Here is a 21,802-nt window from a genome sequence, read left to right on the forward strand (position 1 = left end):
AAGAAGACAGAAACCCTCTGCCTGGATTTTTTTATTTTTTCACTTTGTTGCTGCTCGGGAGGTTTTGTGAAAATGTGGCTACTACTTTTACCAGAGTCTGTTTTTACACAAGTATCCGAACTTCTACTGGAGGAAACAATGTGAGGACTTTTTGTCACCTCTGGTGCAAAAACACTTACTAAGACCTGAAGTTGCATCATGTGTCTTCTCCCCCAACACACAGCAGATACAGAAACAACACGTGTAATACTTATATTTGATAAGTGTCAGAGGTGATGTTTAAATTCCTTGGTTGAAACTATATTTTTGTATTGCTTGTTAAAACAGTTGCACTGTAAATTTTAACTGAATGACATTCATGTGCTGGAGCATTCACCTGTTTTGAGCAGTGTGGGTGGGGACGAGTGAGTGAAGGTGTGAGTCACGCAGGTGTGCTTTAAAAACTGGTGTTGAGCCAGAAGGCATCCAGTAGCAGCAACAACCATGGAGGAGAGGAGAGACCTGCCCAAGTAAGTAGACTCAAAACATATTTTCATTTTTCAGTCATAGAAGTTAATTTACAGCTTGTGTCAAAAACTGTTGATCTAATTCAAAACAAAAATATTTTTTATATTTGTCATTTTCATTTTGTCATTTGATATTTTTCTGCAGTTGCAAGTAAACAAGGTTAATAATAACTTCTGCACCTGTGGATGAAGTTGAAATTATACTTCATAACTGTGGAGAATCTTTAACATTATATCTGATTATAACTGCATTATAAAGCGTTTAAATGAAAACATATTTTAGTTTAGACACTGCTGCTGACAAATGATTACCTGAACAGATTAATTAATAACCAACTGATCAAATCACTTCTCTGGACTATAATTTCTACTTGAGTTATTAAAAAAACACGTCCTGTTGTTTCTGTAAAATATGTTTTTACTGTTGCGGATGTTTGTTCCAGCTGTTTTAAACCAGACACTGCAGGAGGAATTTCTCATAAAAATATCTTTAAAAAATATGTTTGTAAGCTCCTACAGTTTAACTTCTGAGAACATGTTTGAAATGAAATGAACATACAGTCGCCTGTGCGTAATGGTCCCCGCGTCAGGACACTTTGCTTCATATCATCCTCAAAGCCAGTACGTCTCATCCATCTGAAACTGATCTTTATAAAAGTACCAACAGATTATCAGTCTGATGTTGCTGTAAATGATTCTCCACCCTTATTCTTATAATACTTATAATTAATCCAGTATTAATAACCTTATCAGACTGTTCTACTGGTCCTAATACTCGTCTTCACCCACTCAGCCATTAAAGCCGCATTAGTAATCCCTCTAACAATGATGGCTAAAATATTTCAGCATTATTTTAAGGCCGTATTGTCCAGCCTGAAAACATATGTATGTATATATATGTACTACTCAGAATTAGTGAGGGATATTTTAGTGTTTCACTTGATTGTTTATTTTTTGACATATCTTAATTTTTATTCTGTGTTTTGTGAAATAATGCGACTCATTTCATTTGACTTTTATTGCATATCCATGCACATGCATATATGCACCCATATCCCAACATCCCTAACTCGTTTTGAGTAGTGTATAGATATATTAACACTTCATTTAGTTTAATTTTTAAATTGATATATTAACGCTTTAACATCAGTATTTCTCTCTTAAATGTAGAGTTATAATTGGTTAAGTTCAGGATGTGCATTTGGGACAAACTGCCGCATCACCCAGTAAATGGTCAACTAATTACAGCATGTTTATAAGAAGAGGCTTTCCACAGTTGTTTTTGCAGTTAAAAGTCAGATTTACTCAGACAGATGTTGCGAATCCAAAGTCAGTGTCAGTGCTTGAAAAAACAGGAACTTGAATAGGAAACAAACAGTCTACTGTGGGCAGTAGTTGACGCAGACCAAATGCAGTTTTACTAGAAAAAACAGGGTTAAATTAATAACAAAACATTAAAAAAACAACAAATTATTAATCCTGACTTTAACTTCTTCCAGTTCAAATTCAAAACCAAATGCAACATTTATAAACCACAGTGACTGACTCACTATAGCTCACATTTTGCATGACTGCAGGACTTAAAATAAACCTTTTCTCTTCTCTATTCTATTGAAAAACAATTGATTGAAGTTTTATTACATTAATAGAAAAGTTTTTGGTTTTTTTTACTTTTATGGTTTGAAAAAATATACAAACAGTTCTCACCTCACATTACAGTGACATATACTGAATGTCAAGAGCAAAATGACTTCAGAACAGTAAACATTTTGCACTTACTTTTTTTTCTACTTGCTACTTTGTCTTTGTGCTGCTGCAATATTTGCTTAAACAAGAGCATCATCACACTGCAATACAGAAGGTGACGGTATGCACCTTTACAGTTGGTTTGGATTCCAGCAATAAACACACAGAAGAAGAAGTTCAGCCTGTAATACATGTTCGTCACGTCAAGTCATTAAATCATCCATCTCAGCCTCTCTGACCCTCAGAGACAAAACTGTCACATCATTTCTCATCACCTGTCAATGTATTTATGAAGGAGGCCGTGGGACACCTGTCGGGAGGTCCCGATCATTGAAGATGAACAGACGCCGTGGAAGATGATCAAACTTCTAAAGATCATCACTCTGTGTGTCGTCGCTATGATTGTGTTTGGATTGGCTCTCTGCAGCAAGGTTTGCTATTTCCTTTAATATATATATATTTACACTACATTAGTACTATGAGTAAGGCTACAGCTAGAAGTATTAGAGAACCGACCCTGGAAAATGTGTGATTTCTTTGCAAAGTGTCTGCTTCATAGACAGAAATGGGTCACTTTCTTTGTTGAGGAAATTCTTGCATCCAGATATATCATGGTTCATACCTGTTATCACTCCTAGAATATAATTTGCTTTGGTGTAATTACTCAACACAGGAGGTCTACATGAAGTTACATGACATACAGTCACTTTTCACTTTTTTTACTCTGTTCCAGACGTCTTTCCTCCTCCTCATCACCTTGTCCAACGAAGGCACAAAGACAATCCCAGATGAGCAGAAACCCGTCGTTCTGCTGTGTATCGGCTGCTCTCTCATCGCTTCCAGCATCCTTATTTTTCTCAAAAGCATCTGGAAGGCATGTTACAAAACATCAAAGCTGCCAGGAACAACAACAACTGCCCTGGTAAGACGAGAGCCAACATTTCTCAGTTTGTCTCATCTTTGACTGTCTGGTTGAATTTTCTTCCTACTTCTCCTCCAGGTTCTGTTCTTTGAGTTCCTGGTGTCTCTTGGTGCGGCGATTCTCACCATCGTTGCAATGCCGCACTTGGACATCGTGACCAACGTGACGATACTGAACAGCGTAGCCGTCCTCTCTGCGCTCCTCCAGGTGGTCGCTCAGTGCACCGCCAAAGAAAGGAATCGCTTCCTGCTGCCATCCATCGCCGCCTTCATCCTCCTTGTGCTGGGTTATGTCCTGGTCCTCGTCTTATACATTATGAAAGATCCTTTTGATACCAAGATGGCCATTTGGGTGGGTCTGGCTGTTGGTGGGTCCTTCTTTGTGTCCTTCAACTGGTGGGAGAGCTACTTCAGACTGATTGGCAAGAACAGCAGCTCCGTTTTCCTCAAGAACCTGTGCAGAGACATGACAAAGTGCCAGAACATCCTGAACATCCTCTCCAGCCTGCTCAGGATCGCTGTGACCGCCTGTGTCCTCGGAGCCTACGTCCCTCTTGGCCAAATGGACTGGGACATAGTGAAGTCCATCCCAACGCGCGAGACAAGAATTATTGCCATCATCATCGGGGTCCAGCTCATCTCCTCTGCTCTCTGCCACTGGTTTGCATTGGCAGCCTGTAAGATGCACGCACTGAGACGATGCTTCATCCTGCCTTTGTACCTGGCCTCTCTGGCCGTCATGGTTCTGCTCGTCGTCCCCGTTATCGTTTACTATCAGGACTACAGAACGAGCCTGAACGGCACCGAAAGCATCAGCTTCACAGGCTACTGCGATGTAGTTGTGGATGGAAGAAACCACAGCTTGAACGGCAGTGTGTTCCCACATCTGGTTCTGGATGTGACACACACTCTGTGCTTCCTGGACATGTCCAAGATAACTGACATTGGCCTACTGACAGGTAATTAAGCACCAAAACTCTAAACATGCTCCACACTATTACTACTGTTACCAGTTCACCTTTCTTAGTTATTTTTTTTATTTAGGATACTCGTTTCAGTAAAGTATCCGTTACAGATAACTTAATTTGTTCAAGTATCAGAATGAGCCAAGTAAAATGTCTCAATATTCGTACTCCTGAAGCTCAATTTTGAAGCGTTTCTGTAAATAGTTTTCTAATAGATAATAATTATAACAACTTTTGATCAACCCGTATCAGTTTCAGGCTTAAATTAACAACCACCAGTTAGTCCCGCCCATTTTTTGGTGTAAGTACCACTTTTGGTTCAAATCCGTAGTAGGTTGAACAGTTAATCTTGCACCTTGCAGTATCCAGAGTTACAGTCATCACTGAACATGTTTATTAATCTTCCCTCAGGTTCGGCGGTGTCCTGGTGGCTCGGCCTTGTGTTGGCCACCCTCCATCTGTGGTACCTCAATGTGTATCGTATCCAGAGAACCCAAGACCTGTTTGTCAGGAGGCTGTACGAAGGAGCCTTCATCGAGCAGTCTCTGCTACTCAACACCCGCTTCGACATCCAGACCAAACGCAAGATGAAGAAGTAAGTGTCGTGTGTCCTCGAAAGAAGCATTTAAAGCCTCAGACTTAAATTTTAAGGCTGTTAGAGTGACACTTTCTCTTCTCCAAACAAAACTGTTTCAACAAAGTTTCTCAAATTTGCAAAATCTTGTCATGTCAAGTGGTACACAAGATGACAAGGTGATGGTGTATCTGTGCGCGACCATGTGGCACGAGACCTACGATGAGATGTTGAACATCATCATCTCGATATTCAGGTGAGTTGCATGGAATCTTTTATAATATTTCATTCCTCTAACTCTCTGTTCACTTCAACGCATCACCAACCAAAAGAATTTAAGCTTTTCAATGCTACCTGTAGTGGAAAATTTTAAATATATATTCTGCCATGTGGTCAGTTAAAAGCCGTTTACCACCAGTGTGATGCAAAAATGTGGCAATACAGAAAATTGGCACACAATATATTATCCGGGGTGCTGTATTCCATTTCCGTCCCCATCGCCCCAGTTTGCGAAAAAACATTAATAGACTTCACGATCAGATTTGGTCATTTACGTTTTGTTAATGAGGCCCAATAAATTCACCCTGCACCCAAAAACCCTTTGCGTGACCAACATATAACTACATTAGCTACATTACCATCTTCATCGTATCCCAGCTGCTGGACCATCTCAAGACAGTTATTGTCCTTGACATGGTTGTTGAGGTAGTCGGTGCGGTGTCTGTAATACAGTTTTGGATGCTGCAAGACCAAATAGATAAGGTTTTCTGCCATTTTGACCTGGACATCAGCTGAATCAAAGGATTTCATTGGTCAAACATGTGTTTCCGTGGGTGGTAATCCACTGACGTCAAGGTCCATCTAAATATTTTTCCCCCATATGAATGTTCGGCAGCGGCGTGCATATGTTGGTAAAATCCCAAACATTTTGTGAGTGCAAATTTTCCGGGCAAAAATCTTAAAGAGAGCTTGGTGTGAAAAGGCTTTAAATGTGTTGCTGTCATTTCATTTTCCCAGAGATTGTGTCCATGACCCAGACGGTTTTCACAATGTACTCTTAACTACCACAAAATGTTCTGTATCCCAGTGAATCTTTATGTTTCTCTGAACACTGCAGATTGGACAAGTACAGACCAAAGATAGACCCAAAGTTCAACGATTTCGCCTTCGAAGCCCACATCTTCTTCGATGACGCATTCGAAGATGTTGAGGGAAGTCAGGGGCGTCACCTCAACAAGTATGCAGAGAACCTGGTGGAAGTCTTCACAGAAGTTTATGGGTAAGTTTACAGAAGGTCAACAGTTACAGGGCAGTCGCAAAAAAATCAGATTTCGTTACCTAACCTTAATTTTCCTCCCTACATTTGACCACAAATATCTGTACTTTCTACTCCTTATATTGTCAAAACAGGCGCGTCACTTTAGTTTGAATGCGTTTGAGGGGAATTATGGATTATTTCTATTTTGCGTCATTGCACACCACCTTCCCAACATCACAAGACTGATTTCAACCAGATGTAGCAAGACGAAACACGATAAAAGATGTAACAGGAAGGAAACAGACAGAGAAAGAGACTGGAATGGGTAAAAAAGGTGTATTAGTGTCTCCTGTAGCCCTCTGCCTAGATATTTGACGTCCCGGGAATGAAACTCAACAATCAACTATCTTTGTGGTGCGTTCAGCTCCAACAAATCCTACTGATTCTACCTTTAAGCTTGATATTCTTATTATATTATATTAATATGACGTGCCCTTCAGTTAGTTAGTTCTGACCGGACAGTAACACTTGACACAGCAGAGAAAAAACTGTTTTTAAGAAAGTAAAAATTACAATAAAAAGTGTTCTCTCAATTTCTGTCATCAGCATTTTCAAAAACATCGATGAGAAGTTCTTCAAAAAGCAGCAGCAAATCCCAGATCAGACGGTAGTGAGGACACCTTACGGAGGTCGTCTTGTGATCACCATGCCTCACGGGAACAATATCGTGGTTCACTTCAAGGACAAAGAGCTCATCCGCCACAAGAAGAGATGGTCTCAGGTAGGAAAATAATGACTTTTAGAGTTCACTTCATGTTTAGAAATCTGTTTTTTTTTCCTGTTTCAAACTCAACAACCCTTGATCATGAGAAATACTAGCTTTATCTAATTGTTATTTTTTGTTTTCCAGATCATGTACCTTTACTATCTTCTTGGCTGGAAACTCATGACCAAATATTACCAACGCTGGCAGAACAAAGAAGACGAGCAGCAGCTGAAAGAAGAGGTCCAGGTGGGTTAAGATTAACATACGACACTAACCCTAACCCAACAATGAAAATTCAGTCATTATCTACTCACACATCACACACAAAACATTTGTGGAGCTTCACAGCAAAAAGGCGTGGCAGCGTTACCCTTAGCACTCTGTCTGAAGTAGTAGGTGCACAAGCTCGACTGCTGCTGAGTGTAAATAACATCTTTTCGAGCTGTGTGGAGCCATTTTATGTTTTTCTTTGTGCTAATTTTTCCTTCAGTTGTTTAGAAGAATCCTGAAACACTGTTTTGCAAACTTTACCTGATTTTCCAACGACATGGGTGTGAGCAGATAATGACTGAATTTTTGTTCAGTCATTATCTTATCATTATTGGGTGAACTATTCCTTTAATGTTAAACAAAGAAATCTGTGCCTGTTCCTTCAGAGAGAGAAGCACAACACCTACCTGCTGGCTTTAGACGGAGACACAGACTTCCAGCCGGCCGCTGTGATGTTGCTCATCGATCGTCTGAAAATGTACCCTCGTGTCGGGGCAGCGTGTGGCAGGATTCACCCCACTGGATCAGGTGGGTGTAGTGTCTGAGTGTTTCTTATACCTCCTGAGCTCTGAGTGACAGGACAGGATGGGACAGGATCAAATGCTTTCTTTAAGTATATTTGGGAAGGAGACAATGTAGAGATCTCATGTTCAGGATAACAACACATTAGTTCTGTAGTGTGCTTCAGAGAATAGCTAAAGGAAGAGGCCCACACCAAGGACTGAGGAATTCAGAGGTTCAGTGTATACATTTCCATCTAAGGATAGGAAGAGGTTCAGGGTTGATTTAATGTACACATTTCCATTTAAGTATACAGAGACTAACATCAACATAGTAACGCACACACCTCCATGTACACGTAGGTAAACAATTAGAGAAACAGGCAGGCCTGAGCGAATAGACTTTAAAAACACACACACACCAGAGAACGGGGGTGATTTTGGTTGATCTCCTAAGACTGAGGGTCTGAGAGGAGTTCTGATAGAGCAGAAGGCAAAGTATTTTGGGCATCACTTTGCCAAGATTTGAGAATACCAGGGAGTGGCCACACTCTGGTTCGGACGCTGGCTTGAAATCTGTTTCAATAAAGAATGCTCTGTCTAATACACCCAGCCTTGCCTCCGAAGAATCTCTTATCAACATACTACACGCCGACACCTTTCGAGGACGACAGCCCATACACCTCATGGGCACATTGCACAAGCTGAAAAACCAACATTGACCAGCATTAGGTCGATGTTTAGGTTTACAATACCTCTATGTGTGCTCGACAGGTCCTGCAGTGTGGTTCCAGAAGTTTGAGTACGCTGTCAGCCACTGGCTGCAGAAGACAGCGGAGCACGTGTTCGGCTGCGTGCTGTGCAGCCCCGGCTGCTTCAGTCTGTTCAGAGCAGAGGCGCTGATGGACGACAACGTTATGAAGAGGTACTCCACCAAGTCCACGGAGGCGAGCCAATACATCCAGTACGACCAAGGTAACAGATGCTGTTTGATAGGACCTCCTGTTTCTCTAAAAAAGAAGGGAGGGTCATTACGTTTGCAAATCTTGTGTGGAAGTCAATGGCAGAAAAACAAAGTAAAACCCAACCTATACATGTGGTATGGCTTCTGACGAAGGAAATGCCGCTTCTGAAGTCACTTCAGAGAGTAAGTTACCCACTGATTCTGACAGGGCTGATAATATTGTGACTGGTCCAACTGCTAATGTGTTGTTAAAAAAATCAGTGGTTAACCTACTCTCTGGAGTGTGTTGTTTCATTTTCTGGAGCCGTACGATGTGGATATGTTGGGTTTTAGTCCTCTTTTAAAATGAATATGGCTGTTAAACTCCAGTCAGCAGTCAACGTCACAGAACATAAACATTAGAAAAGGGAGGTCAGCTCTTGTGGGTATTTCCTGTGTGCTTGCACCGGCATCCTTTTCCTTGCAGATGTACACATCCAGAAACAGCTGAACACATGCTCAGTATTTGTGATCAAAAGTCAGATTCAATGACAAAGATGGTACTTGGCGGTATGCAAAATCTGATCTCCTTCTTTATTTAGTTCCTTGTTTCTCACCCAGTCTTGGTGATAGCTTTCACAATCAGTCTCTCCATCTTCCCTTCTCTGCAGGTGAGGACCGCTGGCTGTGCACTCTGCTGCTGAAACAGGGATGGAGAGTGGAGTACAACGCAGCATCTGATGCTTACACCAACGCACCCGAGGACTTCAAGGAACTCTACAACCAGGTGAGTGTTGTAGCTGATCAGAACCTTTCCCACAAAGATTTGACAAACTGATATATTCACTCATCGGATATCAGACTGCCATGCCGATCCAGATTCCATTGTCTATTTATATGAATCATAAATAAGTACATTTTAGAGATATAATATGCAACATTTCTGCATTCCCATGCCTACAAATGACTCAAGCCAATGTTTCTGACAATGTTCCAACCCGTAACATTTCTTGTAAATTACTCAAGGTATCAGTGTGTTTCATTTGGTCGCCTTTTATTATAACTGCCAGCAAACAACCTCTTCAGAATCGGAATCAGATCAGAAGTGAAGAAAAGCGAATCGCTAATATTTTCTTCCAAAATTCAGAATCTGCGTATCAGTGGCATTTATGAATGTGGATCTCATTGCTTACAAGTTGTCAGATTCACAACAGCTGTGCTAAAGATTATTTCACATCTTCAGCGTCGGCGATGGGGACCGTCCACAATGGCCAACGTGGTGGATCTGCTAGGCTCAGCAAGCATAATTTCCAAGAGGAACCCGTCCATGTCCAAACCCTACATGTTCTACCTGCTGTTTAACATCACCTCGGGCATTCTGGCACCTGCCACCATCTGCCTTCTGATTGCAGGTTGGTGTTTTGTGTTTGAGGGATGTACAACCTATGGTGAACTTTTGAGATCAACTGGACATCAACCAGACATGATCGTCTTACCATTGTTTCATTTGTATGTATATAAATGCAAAAATAAAAAAGGGAAGAAGAACATTGACTCTGTGTGCCTCCTCTATTGTGCTCTCCAGGTAGTTTGACCTTCATCTTCGATATTGAAGGCAACATTGCCCTGGTCCTGGCTGTGATTCCTCCTGCCATCTACCTGGGTCTTTCTTTCAAACTCAAGGCAGACACTCAGATCCAAATTGCAGCTGTCATGAGTATCATATATGCATTCCTTATGTTGGTGGTGACAATGTCCATTATCGGTAAGTTATATTCAAACAAGCATAACTTAATGCAGACCTAGAAGCTTAAAGTTGCTTTAATTTCTAAAAACTCTCCATATTTTCATCTTTCTTCAGGTTCGATGGTGAAGGACAAAACTATCCTGGCACCCAGCAGCCTTTTCGTCGTCATCATGGCCCTCATTTACATCGTAACTGCATTATTGCATCCTCAGGAAATCCAGCTGGTGTTCCATGGCTTTCTCTACATCATCTGCATCCCCAGCGCCTACCTCTTGCTCACCATCTACTCCATGGTGAACATGAACAACGTGTCCTGGGGCACCCGGGAGACGAAACCTGCCGCCGGAGCTGCCAAGCCTAAAGCCACCACCCCACAAACAACCGCCCAGAAAGGTAGACACCAGTTGAATATAATTATTGCTAATGATTGTTTGTGACGACTTAACTAAATCTGATCTACACCCTCGCAGCCAAAAGCACCTTCCACCGGCTCTTTTCATGGGTCAAGTGTTGCAAGAAATCCAGCCGCGGATCTGGAGAAGGACAGCTCATTGTCAGCCAAGAGGACACGAACCCAAAGTCCGCACAGCCTGAACTCCTGCCCCAAAACACTATTGTGGAGGACGTAAGGATCCAGGAGGAAGCACAGAGGTGAGATCTGAAGGTGGAACAGTCACTGAATACAAAGTGTCGGTAATACAAAGTGTGAGATGATACTAAAAATGTATCTGATTGTGTTACAGGCAAGTGGAGCCTGTCTTCAACCACCGTGCCCAATGTAAGTCCAAACAATTGGGCAAAAAAATGTAACACACTTGCTAATGTGATGCTATCTACTAATGCCCTCCTGTCTTTCTCCTTTTCCCAGGTTGGGTCACACAACTAAAGAATGCGTCCAATGACATGCAGCTCCAGGAAGATTCACTCGACAAGGTGTGTATGTCTGTAATTATCAGGTTGGTGTGATTATCGGCCGATCAATATAGCAGGACCAGAGACATTGCCTTTTTTACTCTATGCAGTCATCTTCATTTTCAAAACCTGCCTACCCACAATGCAATGTAGCCACTAAATGACATCACTGGAGGCGATGTATCAGATCACAAGCAGCGTCCTCTGGAACCACGAAAGGCTTTATACTACTTTTTTTTCAAGTACGCAGTAGTACTCCCCAAGTCGATCGAGTCACCCTTTGATATGACATTGAAGCATTTGAAGGAAGCAGTATAGCCGCTAACTGCTGCTCACTGTACTCTTTGCTGTACACAGCATCTGAGACTGACTGATGACAGTATGAAGACAGGGGGAAAAAGTACAGAGGTGATTTACAGATAGGGGAAATGAGTGAGAGAGAGAGTTGGGCATCAGCTGCGGATAAAAAAATGACTGATCCAGAATATTTTCACATCACATTTTATTTGACCCAACCAGAAGTGACTGTGGGCAGACAAACCAAGACTTTTCTGGCTGATTTTATTTTGTTCATGTCGAGTTTCAATGAAGTGTGTTTTACAATTCAACTCATCTTGCTTCAGTAAAAGACAGAAATGTGAATTCAGATGGTTGTTTTTTTTCTATTAAGGAAGGAAAATAGGTGTAAAAATATCTCGTTTCCTGACATTTAATGAGTTTATATTGTTTACTTATTGGACTAGTGAACTCAACGCTAACAGTTAGCACGCTAACTTCAGTATAAATAGTACAGAGACATCTTTGACATAATGTTTTAAACTCAAATATACATATTGCCCCTTTAAACAGCTTCAACATATAGTACATTTACAACATAATTAATAGAAAGGGTGTCTGTGTTCCTCTGTAGACGGAGGAGGACTTCTGGAAAGAACTTCAGGACAAGTACCTGCAGCCTCTGGTCGACGACAAAGAGAAACAAAAGAAGATGGCCAATGACTTGAAGGAGCTGAGGAACAAGGTGTGTGTGTGTGGAGCTGAACTATGGCTAATCTAACAGGAAACAACGGCACAGTTCATTTTATTAATCTCGTCTTTCTCATCACACGCAGATAAACTTCGCTTTCTTCATCATGAATGCGATGTGGCTGGTGGCAACATTCACCCTCCAGCTCCTCCAGGCCACCGTCTCCATCTCGATCCCCTTGTTAAACTTCGAACTCGAGGACACTGGACAAGACGTACAGATCGATCCCATCGGCTTCATGTTCATTCTGGGGTTTGCTTTATCGGTGCTGCTTCAGTTCTTTGGCATGCTGTACCACAGGTGACCACTCACATCAAATGACTTTTTGATTTCAACGACTGTTCACGTATCTGTCAGCCTTTCTAAAATGATCTAACTCTCTTGTTCTGTCTTCATCTAGAATCATAACTCTGATACATTACGTTGCCTTCCTGGACACACAGCCCAAAGAGCAAAAACCTGAAAAAGAAGAATTAAACCAGGCGAGTAAAAAGGTATTTACACTTTACTGCTACATGTTTCTACTATCAGTGTTGCTTCTTTTATTACACCTACTGTGTCTGCTAGTCCACACATGACTATTTTAACAACTTGCAATGACACAAGAACTACTGATAGTTCATACAAAGTACTAAATAACACAAAACTTAATTTTCTATACCATTCAGTTTGTTAATGAGGGGATTCAGTGTAACATGTCATAGTCATAACCTCGATCAAACAGCATTCTCCACACAAGTTGGATCCACCTCACTCTAATTATTTAACTATGCTTTTGTGTAAGTTGCTAACAGAAAAAACAACTATTTAATTGCCCTACACATACTTTACTTCCTTTAATTACCGAAACTTGCGGGGGCTGAATTTACTGACATGAGTCAAGATACGCCCTCGTGCCGCTGTGGTTAGACGAGAAGAATCAGTTCAGTCGCCCTCCAGAAGTGTTCCAGGTGTGGTGGCATTTATGTGCACTGATCATCCTTCAATCTCCTCCCAGGCCGACTCTGCGTCTCAAGCTGACACCAACTCCAGCTACCAGGAGGAGTCTGAACCTGAAGACAGTGATTATGACGATGATGAGATGTACACAAGAGGATACAATAGAGGGACGAGGGTGTGAACACAGACTCTCTGCCCAACTAACACAATTTAGCACTTTGAAATATCCACTGTATGTGAGATTTTGACCAAAACTGTTTTTTTATTGTGTGTAATATTTATTTTTATGTTTAGATGAGTTATTTATATACATCTTGCAGTGAAACAGTTGCAAAATGACAAACTCTGGATGAAATTGTGATGAATTTTGACAGAACAAGAACAACACAGCATCTTAAAGCAGTAATGTGTTGTGTGTGCAGATGAAGGACCTCGACAACATCAGTCAATTTAACAGTCTATTCCATCTATGAAGGATCTGTATGCTGTAAATATTTATTTTTGAGTTTGCTGCGTCTGTGTGTAATGAAACTGCAATGTGAAGAGGAATGAATGAAGCATTAGAAATAATGTGAAGAGAAATTACAGTGTTTGCACTGATGAAGTTCTTTGAATGTCGAAAAAAAAGTCAGGAATATCTGGTTGGGAGTCGGGAAACTCATCATGTGAATCCTGAAGATCAGAAAAGTCTTAAATCAGGGAAATGAAGCATATATTTTGCGGGGGCATCGCTGGTCATCCTTATCAGGTATATTTAAATGCTGTCTCTGTGTGCTGCGCCGTGTTTAAAACATTTACATATGCAACTTTTACTTTTTAATGTTTTTCTAGAATTTTCTTTTTTCTCTTTTTTTTTCTTTTTTCCAGTAAATAAGCCCCCGGACTGTAATTAAATTACAAGAAAACAAATTCTGGTATATTTGTTGTGCACTTATGTTTTCTGAGGGGTTATAAAGAAGCTGCTGGGGACGGGACGTGCATCAGAGGAGGCACGTCGGTCACTAAAACTGTAACAAGCATCTGATTCTGTTTGTATTTATTCGTGAGTGAAGGAAAATAAAGTTTACTGAAGTACAAATGTGTTTCCTTGCTGTTATTTTACCTACTACGGCTTAATGTGTATATGTGATGATGTTGTGATGATGTTTTTAAACCATTTTTAAAAAATGAATATGGCTGTTAAGTCCTGCACACAAATACCTCATCACCGTACAGATTTTTCAGGTATCTGTACTTTACTTGAGTATTTATTTTTCTGCCAACTTTTGACTTTTCCTCCTCCCTACATTTGAACACAACTATCTGAACTTTCTCCTCCTTGCATTTTCAAAACAGGCTTAATATTTTATGCATCTGAGAGGAATTGTCGATTATTTTTAGTTTGCGTCATTGCACGCCGCCTTCCCAACATCACAAGTGCCTATCATGCACAAGGTGTAGCAAGATGAAACAACATAAAAGATGGAAACAGAGAGACTGGAATGGGGAGAAGCCCCTTGCTTGGATTTTCTTACGTTTTCACTTTGTTGCTGCTCGGGACGCTTTACCAACCCCAAAAAATGATATCTTTGTTCAGGAACAGCTGGGACAAATCCTACTGATTCTACCTTTAAGTTTAATAGTCTATAATAGATAGACTGTACTTCTCTCTCTTCTTTCCCCCTCTCCTCTCTGTAACGTTATGTTCATGAAGTTCATAAACTAACCTGTCTCGCGACGGCCTAAACCCAGCTCACGTTCCCTATTAGTGGGTGAACAATCCAACGCTTGGTGAATTCTGCTTCACAATGATAGGAAGAGCCGACATCGAAGGATCAAAAAATCATGAAGTGAAGTACATTTCCCCTCCAGCTCCAGTCAGCAGTCAACATCACAGAACATAAACGTTAGAAAACAGAGGTCAGCTCTGCGGATCACTGCTGGAGTCAGGTTGATAAATAGGAGTGAAGATAAATCCACTTTTTAGGTTTAATTTGTAGGTTTAATCCATCAGAAAGCTCCACTACAGACTCCAAAACCACCACGGCTTGACCTTACTTGATCTTTGTTTGATAATCAGGTGTTTTATTCAGTGATGTAAAACCTGTGACTTCTTGGACTTGGTTATGTAAAACAAGCCTCACTTCCAGAAATAGCTGAGAAGATGTTCCGTATTTGTGATAAAAGGTCAGATTAAATGGTAAGGTGTGGTACTTGGTAGGATGGACCATCTGATTTTTTACTTGTGGGAATTTCCCCTGTGTGCTTGCACCAGACATCCTTTTCCTTGCAGATTTGCATAACTAGTGTTCATTTTATAAGCAGATGGACTAATATGCAACAAAGTGAAACCGCTCACCTTAAGGACTTGGTTTCGAAAAATAACTTCCAGAAACGTTTGGAAACATGTTCGGTATTTGTGATCAAAAGTCAGATTATGTGACAAGCATGAAAATAAGAAACCCAGTCGATGCTTTACATGCTGGGTGTACGTGGCCAAACTGAGCAGTTTGTAGCACAGCTGGGAAGCTTCTGTTGGTCTGGTTTACCTTCAGTTGGGGGGGATTTAAAATACATTTCAAGTTACAGTATGTTAAAAAAAGCCCATGTAGAAAAATGACTAAGGTAAGATGTCACGTTTTATTAATGAGGGCATCACAGAGCATATGAGTTTTATTAAAAGGGACTTCTATGCTTTATGTTTTTAACCATAGAAGTGATTAAATCCAGCAAAAACAGCAAAAAAAAGCATTTTGGGTTTCCGTATCTCAACAGTTTATTTCACCGTGTCAGTTTGTTCGTTTGTCAGCGGGACTACACTGAACAGATTTCTATGAAACGTGGGCGGAGGATGGGTCTCAGTTTGGAGTAGACCCCATAAACTGATCCGGACAAAGGGACAGATCCAGGAATGTTTCCTCACTTTCTGTCCCATTGTGAGGTAGGGCTGTTCGTTTGTTTTCTTTTTACATTTTTGTTAACTTAAGCATTTGTAGGTAGCTGTTTCTTATGAGTGAGTACAGTTTGCTGCAGATCTCAAATAAATCCTGATCAAAATATGTTTAATTTGATATTGGATCAATAAATTCTGAATTAGACACATTGTTTTTTTCCACAGCTGATTACAAAAGTTGCTACGTAGTGAGTCATCTCGTCTCTCGCTAACCTTGAGAGTTGCACGTGGGAAGTACCGATCAGGAAGGTGACCAGCACGGAAACGACTTGCAACAGTTTTATCTTTTATCTTTGACTTTAGTATCTCTGTCCAACTTTTTTTCAGATTGTTGCTTCTGGGAATCTGTGCAGGAAAGGCTCCTGTTCACAGTGTAATTGCAGTCTCATTAGCAGAAATCAGTTGGAGTTCCCCCGTTTGGTTACGATAGTATCGGCCCTGTCTATTATTTGGGGGAAACAAATCAGTGGTGAAGTTTTTTAATTTTCTGGAGGCATTTCTTCATCAGAACTCATACGAAGTAGATATGTTGGGTTTTATTGTGTTTCTCCCATTGACTTCAATACAACCGACACCACAGTTTGGCCCCAAAGCAAGATTCAGTCTCCTGTACCTGCTCCCTGGTCCTTGAGTGTGCTCTGTGTTCCTGATTTGTTCCCCGTGGTTTTCGGGTTCATCCTTAATATTTTCCTTTGTCTGCCTTTTGTTGACAGTTTACGTTGCCTGCCATGTTATTTTTATACTATATATTATTAACATATCCAGTATTTATACACTACAAATACAATGTTTACATATTATTGTTGTACTTTTGGATTTTTTTAACTTTTGGATGTTGGACTTCAGCTCATTAAAGTTCACCTTGTACACACCAGACTGGTCGGCTATAACATGAAAACATCTTCAGTCGTCACTCTGCATCTTGTTTTTGACTATTTTCCATGCACAAAGTTAGTGTCAAAAAGGAAATAAAGAGCTTTAATGAGTTTAAGGCTTCTGTTACTCTCAGGCAGGGGTATTTTGAAGTCACAAACTGGATATTTCCTTAGAAAAACATGTGTTAAATGTTAATCTTCAGTGATTTTGTTATTGAATTTGAACTTGGACCATGTAAGACTATATGATGTGGAAACCTTTGTGTTTTCCAGCTAATAGGGGCACTTACAGGTCATCTGCAGGCTTATTTTTGCATAAAACAATTCAGGTGAGAAGAAATAATAAATACTTTGTACTGGTGTTTTCAAACTCCTATAGATCAACTGCCACCTTTTTAAAAGAGTCTGTACTCCGAACGGTTCGACAAGAGCTTAGTGCAGATTCATCACACCTTCCAAAGAAATGTAGGTTAATAATTAAATCCTCCACAGGTGTCACCTGAGCACAGTGTCAATCACAGCCTTCAGTACAGAACATCCAACACCTGTTTGCATGATAATTAAAAGGAAAGGAAGAACATTTTCGGGTGTGTTCCCTTTTTACCTTTGATTGCATTTTTTTTTTTTTAATGATGAATGATACATGTAGGTCACTGTATCACTAGAAGCAGTGTGTATGATCTTTGTTGACTGTGCAGCAAAATGCACGATAACGATTTTATTGCAAATATCTATGGAAATAATTTTTAAAAATGCTAGTAATCAAATCTATCTTTAACTTTGTTTGCTGTGTTTTGCCAATAAATTACTCTCAAAATACTCTGATCTTCACTAGTTACACGTGAAAAGGTAACAAAATGTTTTCACTTGCCTCAACCCACTTTTATAGACTTGCTTTTATGTGAAGTCACCCTTTAAAACTGATCTTTCTTTTTATTCCTTTTACCACTCTCAGTCTGTTTATCTGTTCCTAATTCCTCTTCTTATCATCCTTAATTGATTTTATTCTTTTATTATCTGTTTTTTGTATTACTTTTCCTCTCTTTTCTTTTTCTGTGATCTTGCCTGATTTATCGATTTTATTCCTTTTACTTGTAACGACTCATATTGTCTTTTTGTGTTTTTACATTTGCCGTTCTGCCTTCTTGTTTTAACTCACCTTAGACTAGACTTCCTTGTGTTTGTCCTGCTTTTGCTTATTTGTCAAAGCACTTTGTAAACTCTGTCTTTAAAGGTGTGATATAAAAGTGTTTATAATATTATAACAGCTTTTTGTTTGTTTGTTTTTTAATTTGTGGCCATTTAAGTATTTTTGAATCAGCGACTGAGGAGTCTGAATTTCAATGTACGTCCATTGACATGTAGGTCACATTCAAGTTTATTTAAAACATTTAAACAAATAACTTAGTTAGTTACTTAGTTACAGAGAAAATGAGTGAATTAATTGTTAATTCTGTATTTATATTTTTCTTATAATCTCTCGGTGCTTTTACATTTCTATTCTAGGATGAAACAACTGTAACGTGGCCTATTTCTCATTCTAATGTTATAGTAAACTTTTGAAAGGAAAACTACTGATTGAATAAATAAAAACACACACGTACTTCTTTTGTTGCTTTTATAAAAAACATTCTTTTGTTTGCGTTCTTAATCTAATCAGGTCACTGAAATTATCACCTGTAACTCGTGTAACGTTTATGGAACGACCTCCTTCAACCCACGTGTGAACAATAAAGACGTTAAACATCTTATTAATTATCCTCAGTTAATCACTGCACTAAACTCGGTATGTGGCATTTCCATCTGCCACCGACACAAAAGAGCCGCTGCACCTTAGAGGAGTGCTTCGGGATTAGTCTGTCACTTCAAGGCATCGCAGTTCTGATTTGACCCCGTTTGATTTGACCCGGCACCCACAGCCCCACGTTGAAGCAAACACAGTGGTGGTAACTTTTATTTTAATTGTTTGCTTGGATAACTTTTATTTTATATAATGCTCTGTAATTATTTTCCCTCAGTTAATGTTAGATACTGACATGTGTTGAGTTTACTTTAGTAGCCTGGTTCATCCCCCCCGTGTCTCTCGTGACGGTTGAGTTCTGTTATGTTGGACTCTTATGGGCCCAGAATTATTCTTCAATGCTTTTGTTATTGATTTTCGCTATTTGTAAATAAAATAAAAACATATTCTTCAACACAACACCTGAGTCTCTCTTGCCTTTTAATAAAACATGTCATATAATTAATGGTAAAACATATTGTTACTACTGTAGCAGCAAACTGTATCATTTGCATTTAACCACACATATTCTTGTTACCTTGCACTGTTTTATTTCACGTGTTGACCAATAACCTTTTGGTTTATTACACCTGTTAGCACTGTGAATTATGACCTGGCCTAACTATGAACTGTTTGACTTACTTTTGCACAGTGACCTCGCTGCTTTATGTGAAAGTGCTTGTGCACAGTAGCACTCTGTGCTCCCCGGGTGCATGTTGGGTGTTGTGGGTACATCCAAGGCCGTTTGTCCAGCTGGATATTGTTTTGGAAAAATCTCTCTTTCTCATGGGATCTCTGAGCGTGCTATAAATGTGCTGCAAACCGCAACTTTGTCTGTGACTCTTGGTCGGTCTCTGCCAGGGTTTGGTTGGTGGACGAGGCCTTTCAGCAGAAATTGGTTAAATCTGTTTGCTCTTTGCTTTTACCTCTTTGTTAAGCGACACAAAGACAACCTTGTGTGAATCACATATTATTTGTTCACTTCTAAATAAGAATTTCCATCAACACTGTCCGGCTAATTAACAACAATGTGAATCTACAGTTTGAAAATCAAGGAATACATTAAATTATCAGAGCAAACAGGAAACAAAGAGCAGCGGGACACGGGGGACGTTTAGTGCTTCACACGAGCCTTCACATGGACACAAATACTGAACCACTTTTTAATAAACTTGTGTTTTTAACAGTTCTTGTAGAGAGAAATAAAAACAGCTGTTTACAGGTTGCAACTCGCTCACTGTCCTGTCACCTTCATGTTGTTCCCCCGTATGTCTTTCAGCTGCAACAATGAGGCAAAAATGGAATTATGGCAGAAAGTTAATTTTACCATGAAAAGCAAACAGTGTAACCAGATGGTGTTTTCTGTCCGTCTAACGTTCAGTGGACGAGGACACGCGGCGATGTGCTGTGACATGTCAATTCTGGTAGCAGATGCGCATTTCTAATCTCATGTGAAGCTGATCTTTATAATAAAACTAGTGAATCATGAAGTTAGAATGAGCATCGCCTCATGTGATCTAGGTTTTCAGGTCGTGTGTAACTCATAAATTCATGCATGTAGGTTAAGCTAATTATCTGATATGACTAACAGGATATCCTGAGGGTGCTCTGGGTTTCTCACACATCCCGAAGACATCTAGTTATAGGTTGCGTGGCATCCTCCAAAGGTTAAGCAATTATAGATAATGGATGGTTTAAGCTAGTGTAAAGAAATGGCTGCATTGTGAACATATTTGTTTACATATGCCTATATACAACACGTGTTACATGGAGATACCACTAGATAGCGTACATAAGCTTGTTGTCCCACCTTTGTCCCTGCTGTTGCTGACCTACTTATCTACACCTGACCCAGAAGGTGCCGCTCAGCCTTTCTTCCAATCTTGCCCGGTGGAGGTTTTATATTTATAATAATCTGTGACGTCATCACAATGTAAAGGCTACTGCCCAAGTGGGAACTTGCATATTCAATGGGCCGCACAACCAAGAAGTAAGCGAGGAGGCTAGAAAAACCCTGTCATATCCTCATACTGGCCTCACTAATGATGAATGATACATAGGTCACTGTATCACTAGAAGCAGTGTGTAGCATCTTTGTTGACTGTGCAGCAAAATGCACCAGTCAATAACAGCGGGTTAACACATACAACATCAATATAAATCAAAAATGTTTAGTTGTCATTTGCAAAGACAAACTCTGGTCAGGAGCCTTGGAGTCACACCTGAGGAGTCTGGTATTATTACAAATATCTATGGAAATTTTAAAAAAAATGCTGGCAATCAAATCTATCTTTTACTTTGTTTGCTGTGTTTTGTCTCTTTATGTCAATAAATTACCCTCAAAATACTCTGATCTTCACTAGTTACACGTGAAAACTTAGTAGTGCCAAATGACAAAGAAGTTAAAAACATAGTGTACACTTGAATGTATATATATATATATATATATATATATATATATATATATATATATATATATATATATATATATATATATGTATATATATATATATTAGGTGGGACTTATTTTAGGTGGCTAAAATAAATTTTGCTGCTGGTAGTACAATAACTAGGTAGTCAGTACTTTATACAACCCCACATCAGAAGACCCCAATGATTACTTTAAAGCGCACTGGTTTGAAATGACACCTAATGTGGCGTTCCCTCCACACAAGCACGCAAACGGGGTCAGAGTGTGTAGGTGGAGTGTGTAGGGTCCGTTCTTTGTCTGTTCAACCAACCAATGAAATCCGCATCCGTACTCGTGACGGGCGAGGCTTGAACCAAAAGTCGGTCGTGATTAAACATGAAGAAACGAACGGCTTGAACTAATATGTGGTTTGCAGAAACGTCGTCAGTGATCAGGTTATAATGACATTAAAATGATTTATTTTGAATGAAAACAATGAAAAGTGTGTGCAGTGTGTTCTGGTCTCACATCAGCTCCCACAGCTTCACCTGCAGGAGCACACACACACACACACACACACACACACACACACACACACACACACACTCTGGGTGTTGCTTTTGAATGACAGGTTAAGTGTAGCTATGAATCACCTGTCATGATGATTGCCTCTGGAATCTGTCGTGCTCAGTACGTAACGATCGAGCAGAGCGTTCACATCAGTCAGAAAC

General features: G+C 40.0%; 1 protein-coding gene across 1 annotated transcript; it reads left to right on the plus strand.

Moving 5' to 3' along the window:
* The first annotated feature begins 483 nt into the window (after positions 1–483).
* LOC141010254 (chitin synthase chs-1-like) lies at positions 484–13,255 on the plus strand. Its single transcript, XM_073483127.1, is given in 22 exon segments — positions 484–509; positions 2,548–2,683; positions 2,986–3,174; positions 3,253–4,132; positions 4,550–4,739; positions 4,873–4,968; positions 5,830–5,991; positions 6,577–6,751; positions 6,881–6,982; positions 7,393–7,534; positions 8,281–8,481; positions 9,121–9,236; positions 9,693–9,861; positions 10,035–10,214; positions 10,311–10,589; positions 10,667–10,847; positions 10,940–10,974; positions 11,065–11,129; positions 12,019–12,129; positions 12,221–12,435; positions 12,536–12,629; positions 13,133–13,255. Coding segments are annotated over 22 exon segments (3,867 nt in total).
* The last annotated feature ends 8,547 nt before the right edge of the window (positions 13,256–21,802 follow it).

This window comes from Pagrus major, chromosome 16 (assembly GCF_040436345.1).
Source record: "Pagrus major chromosome 16, Pma_NU_1.0".
Lineage (NCBI taxonomy): Eukaryota > Metazoa > Chordata > Actinopteri > Spariformes > Sparidae > Pagrus > Pagrus major.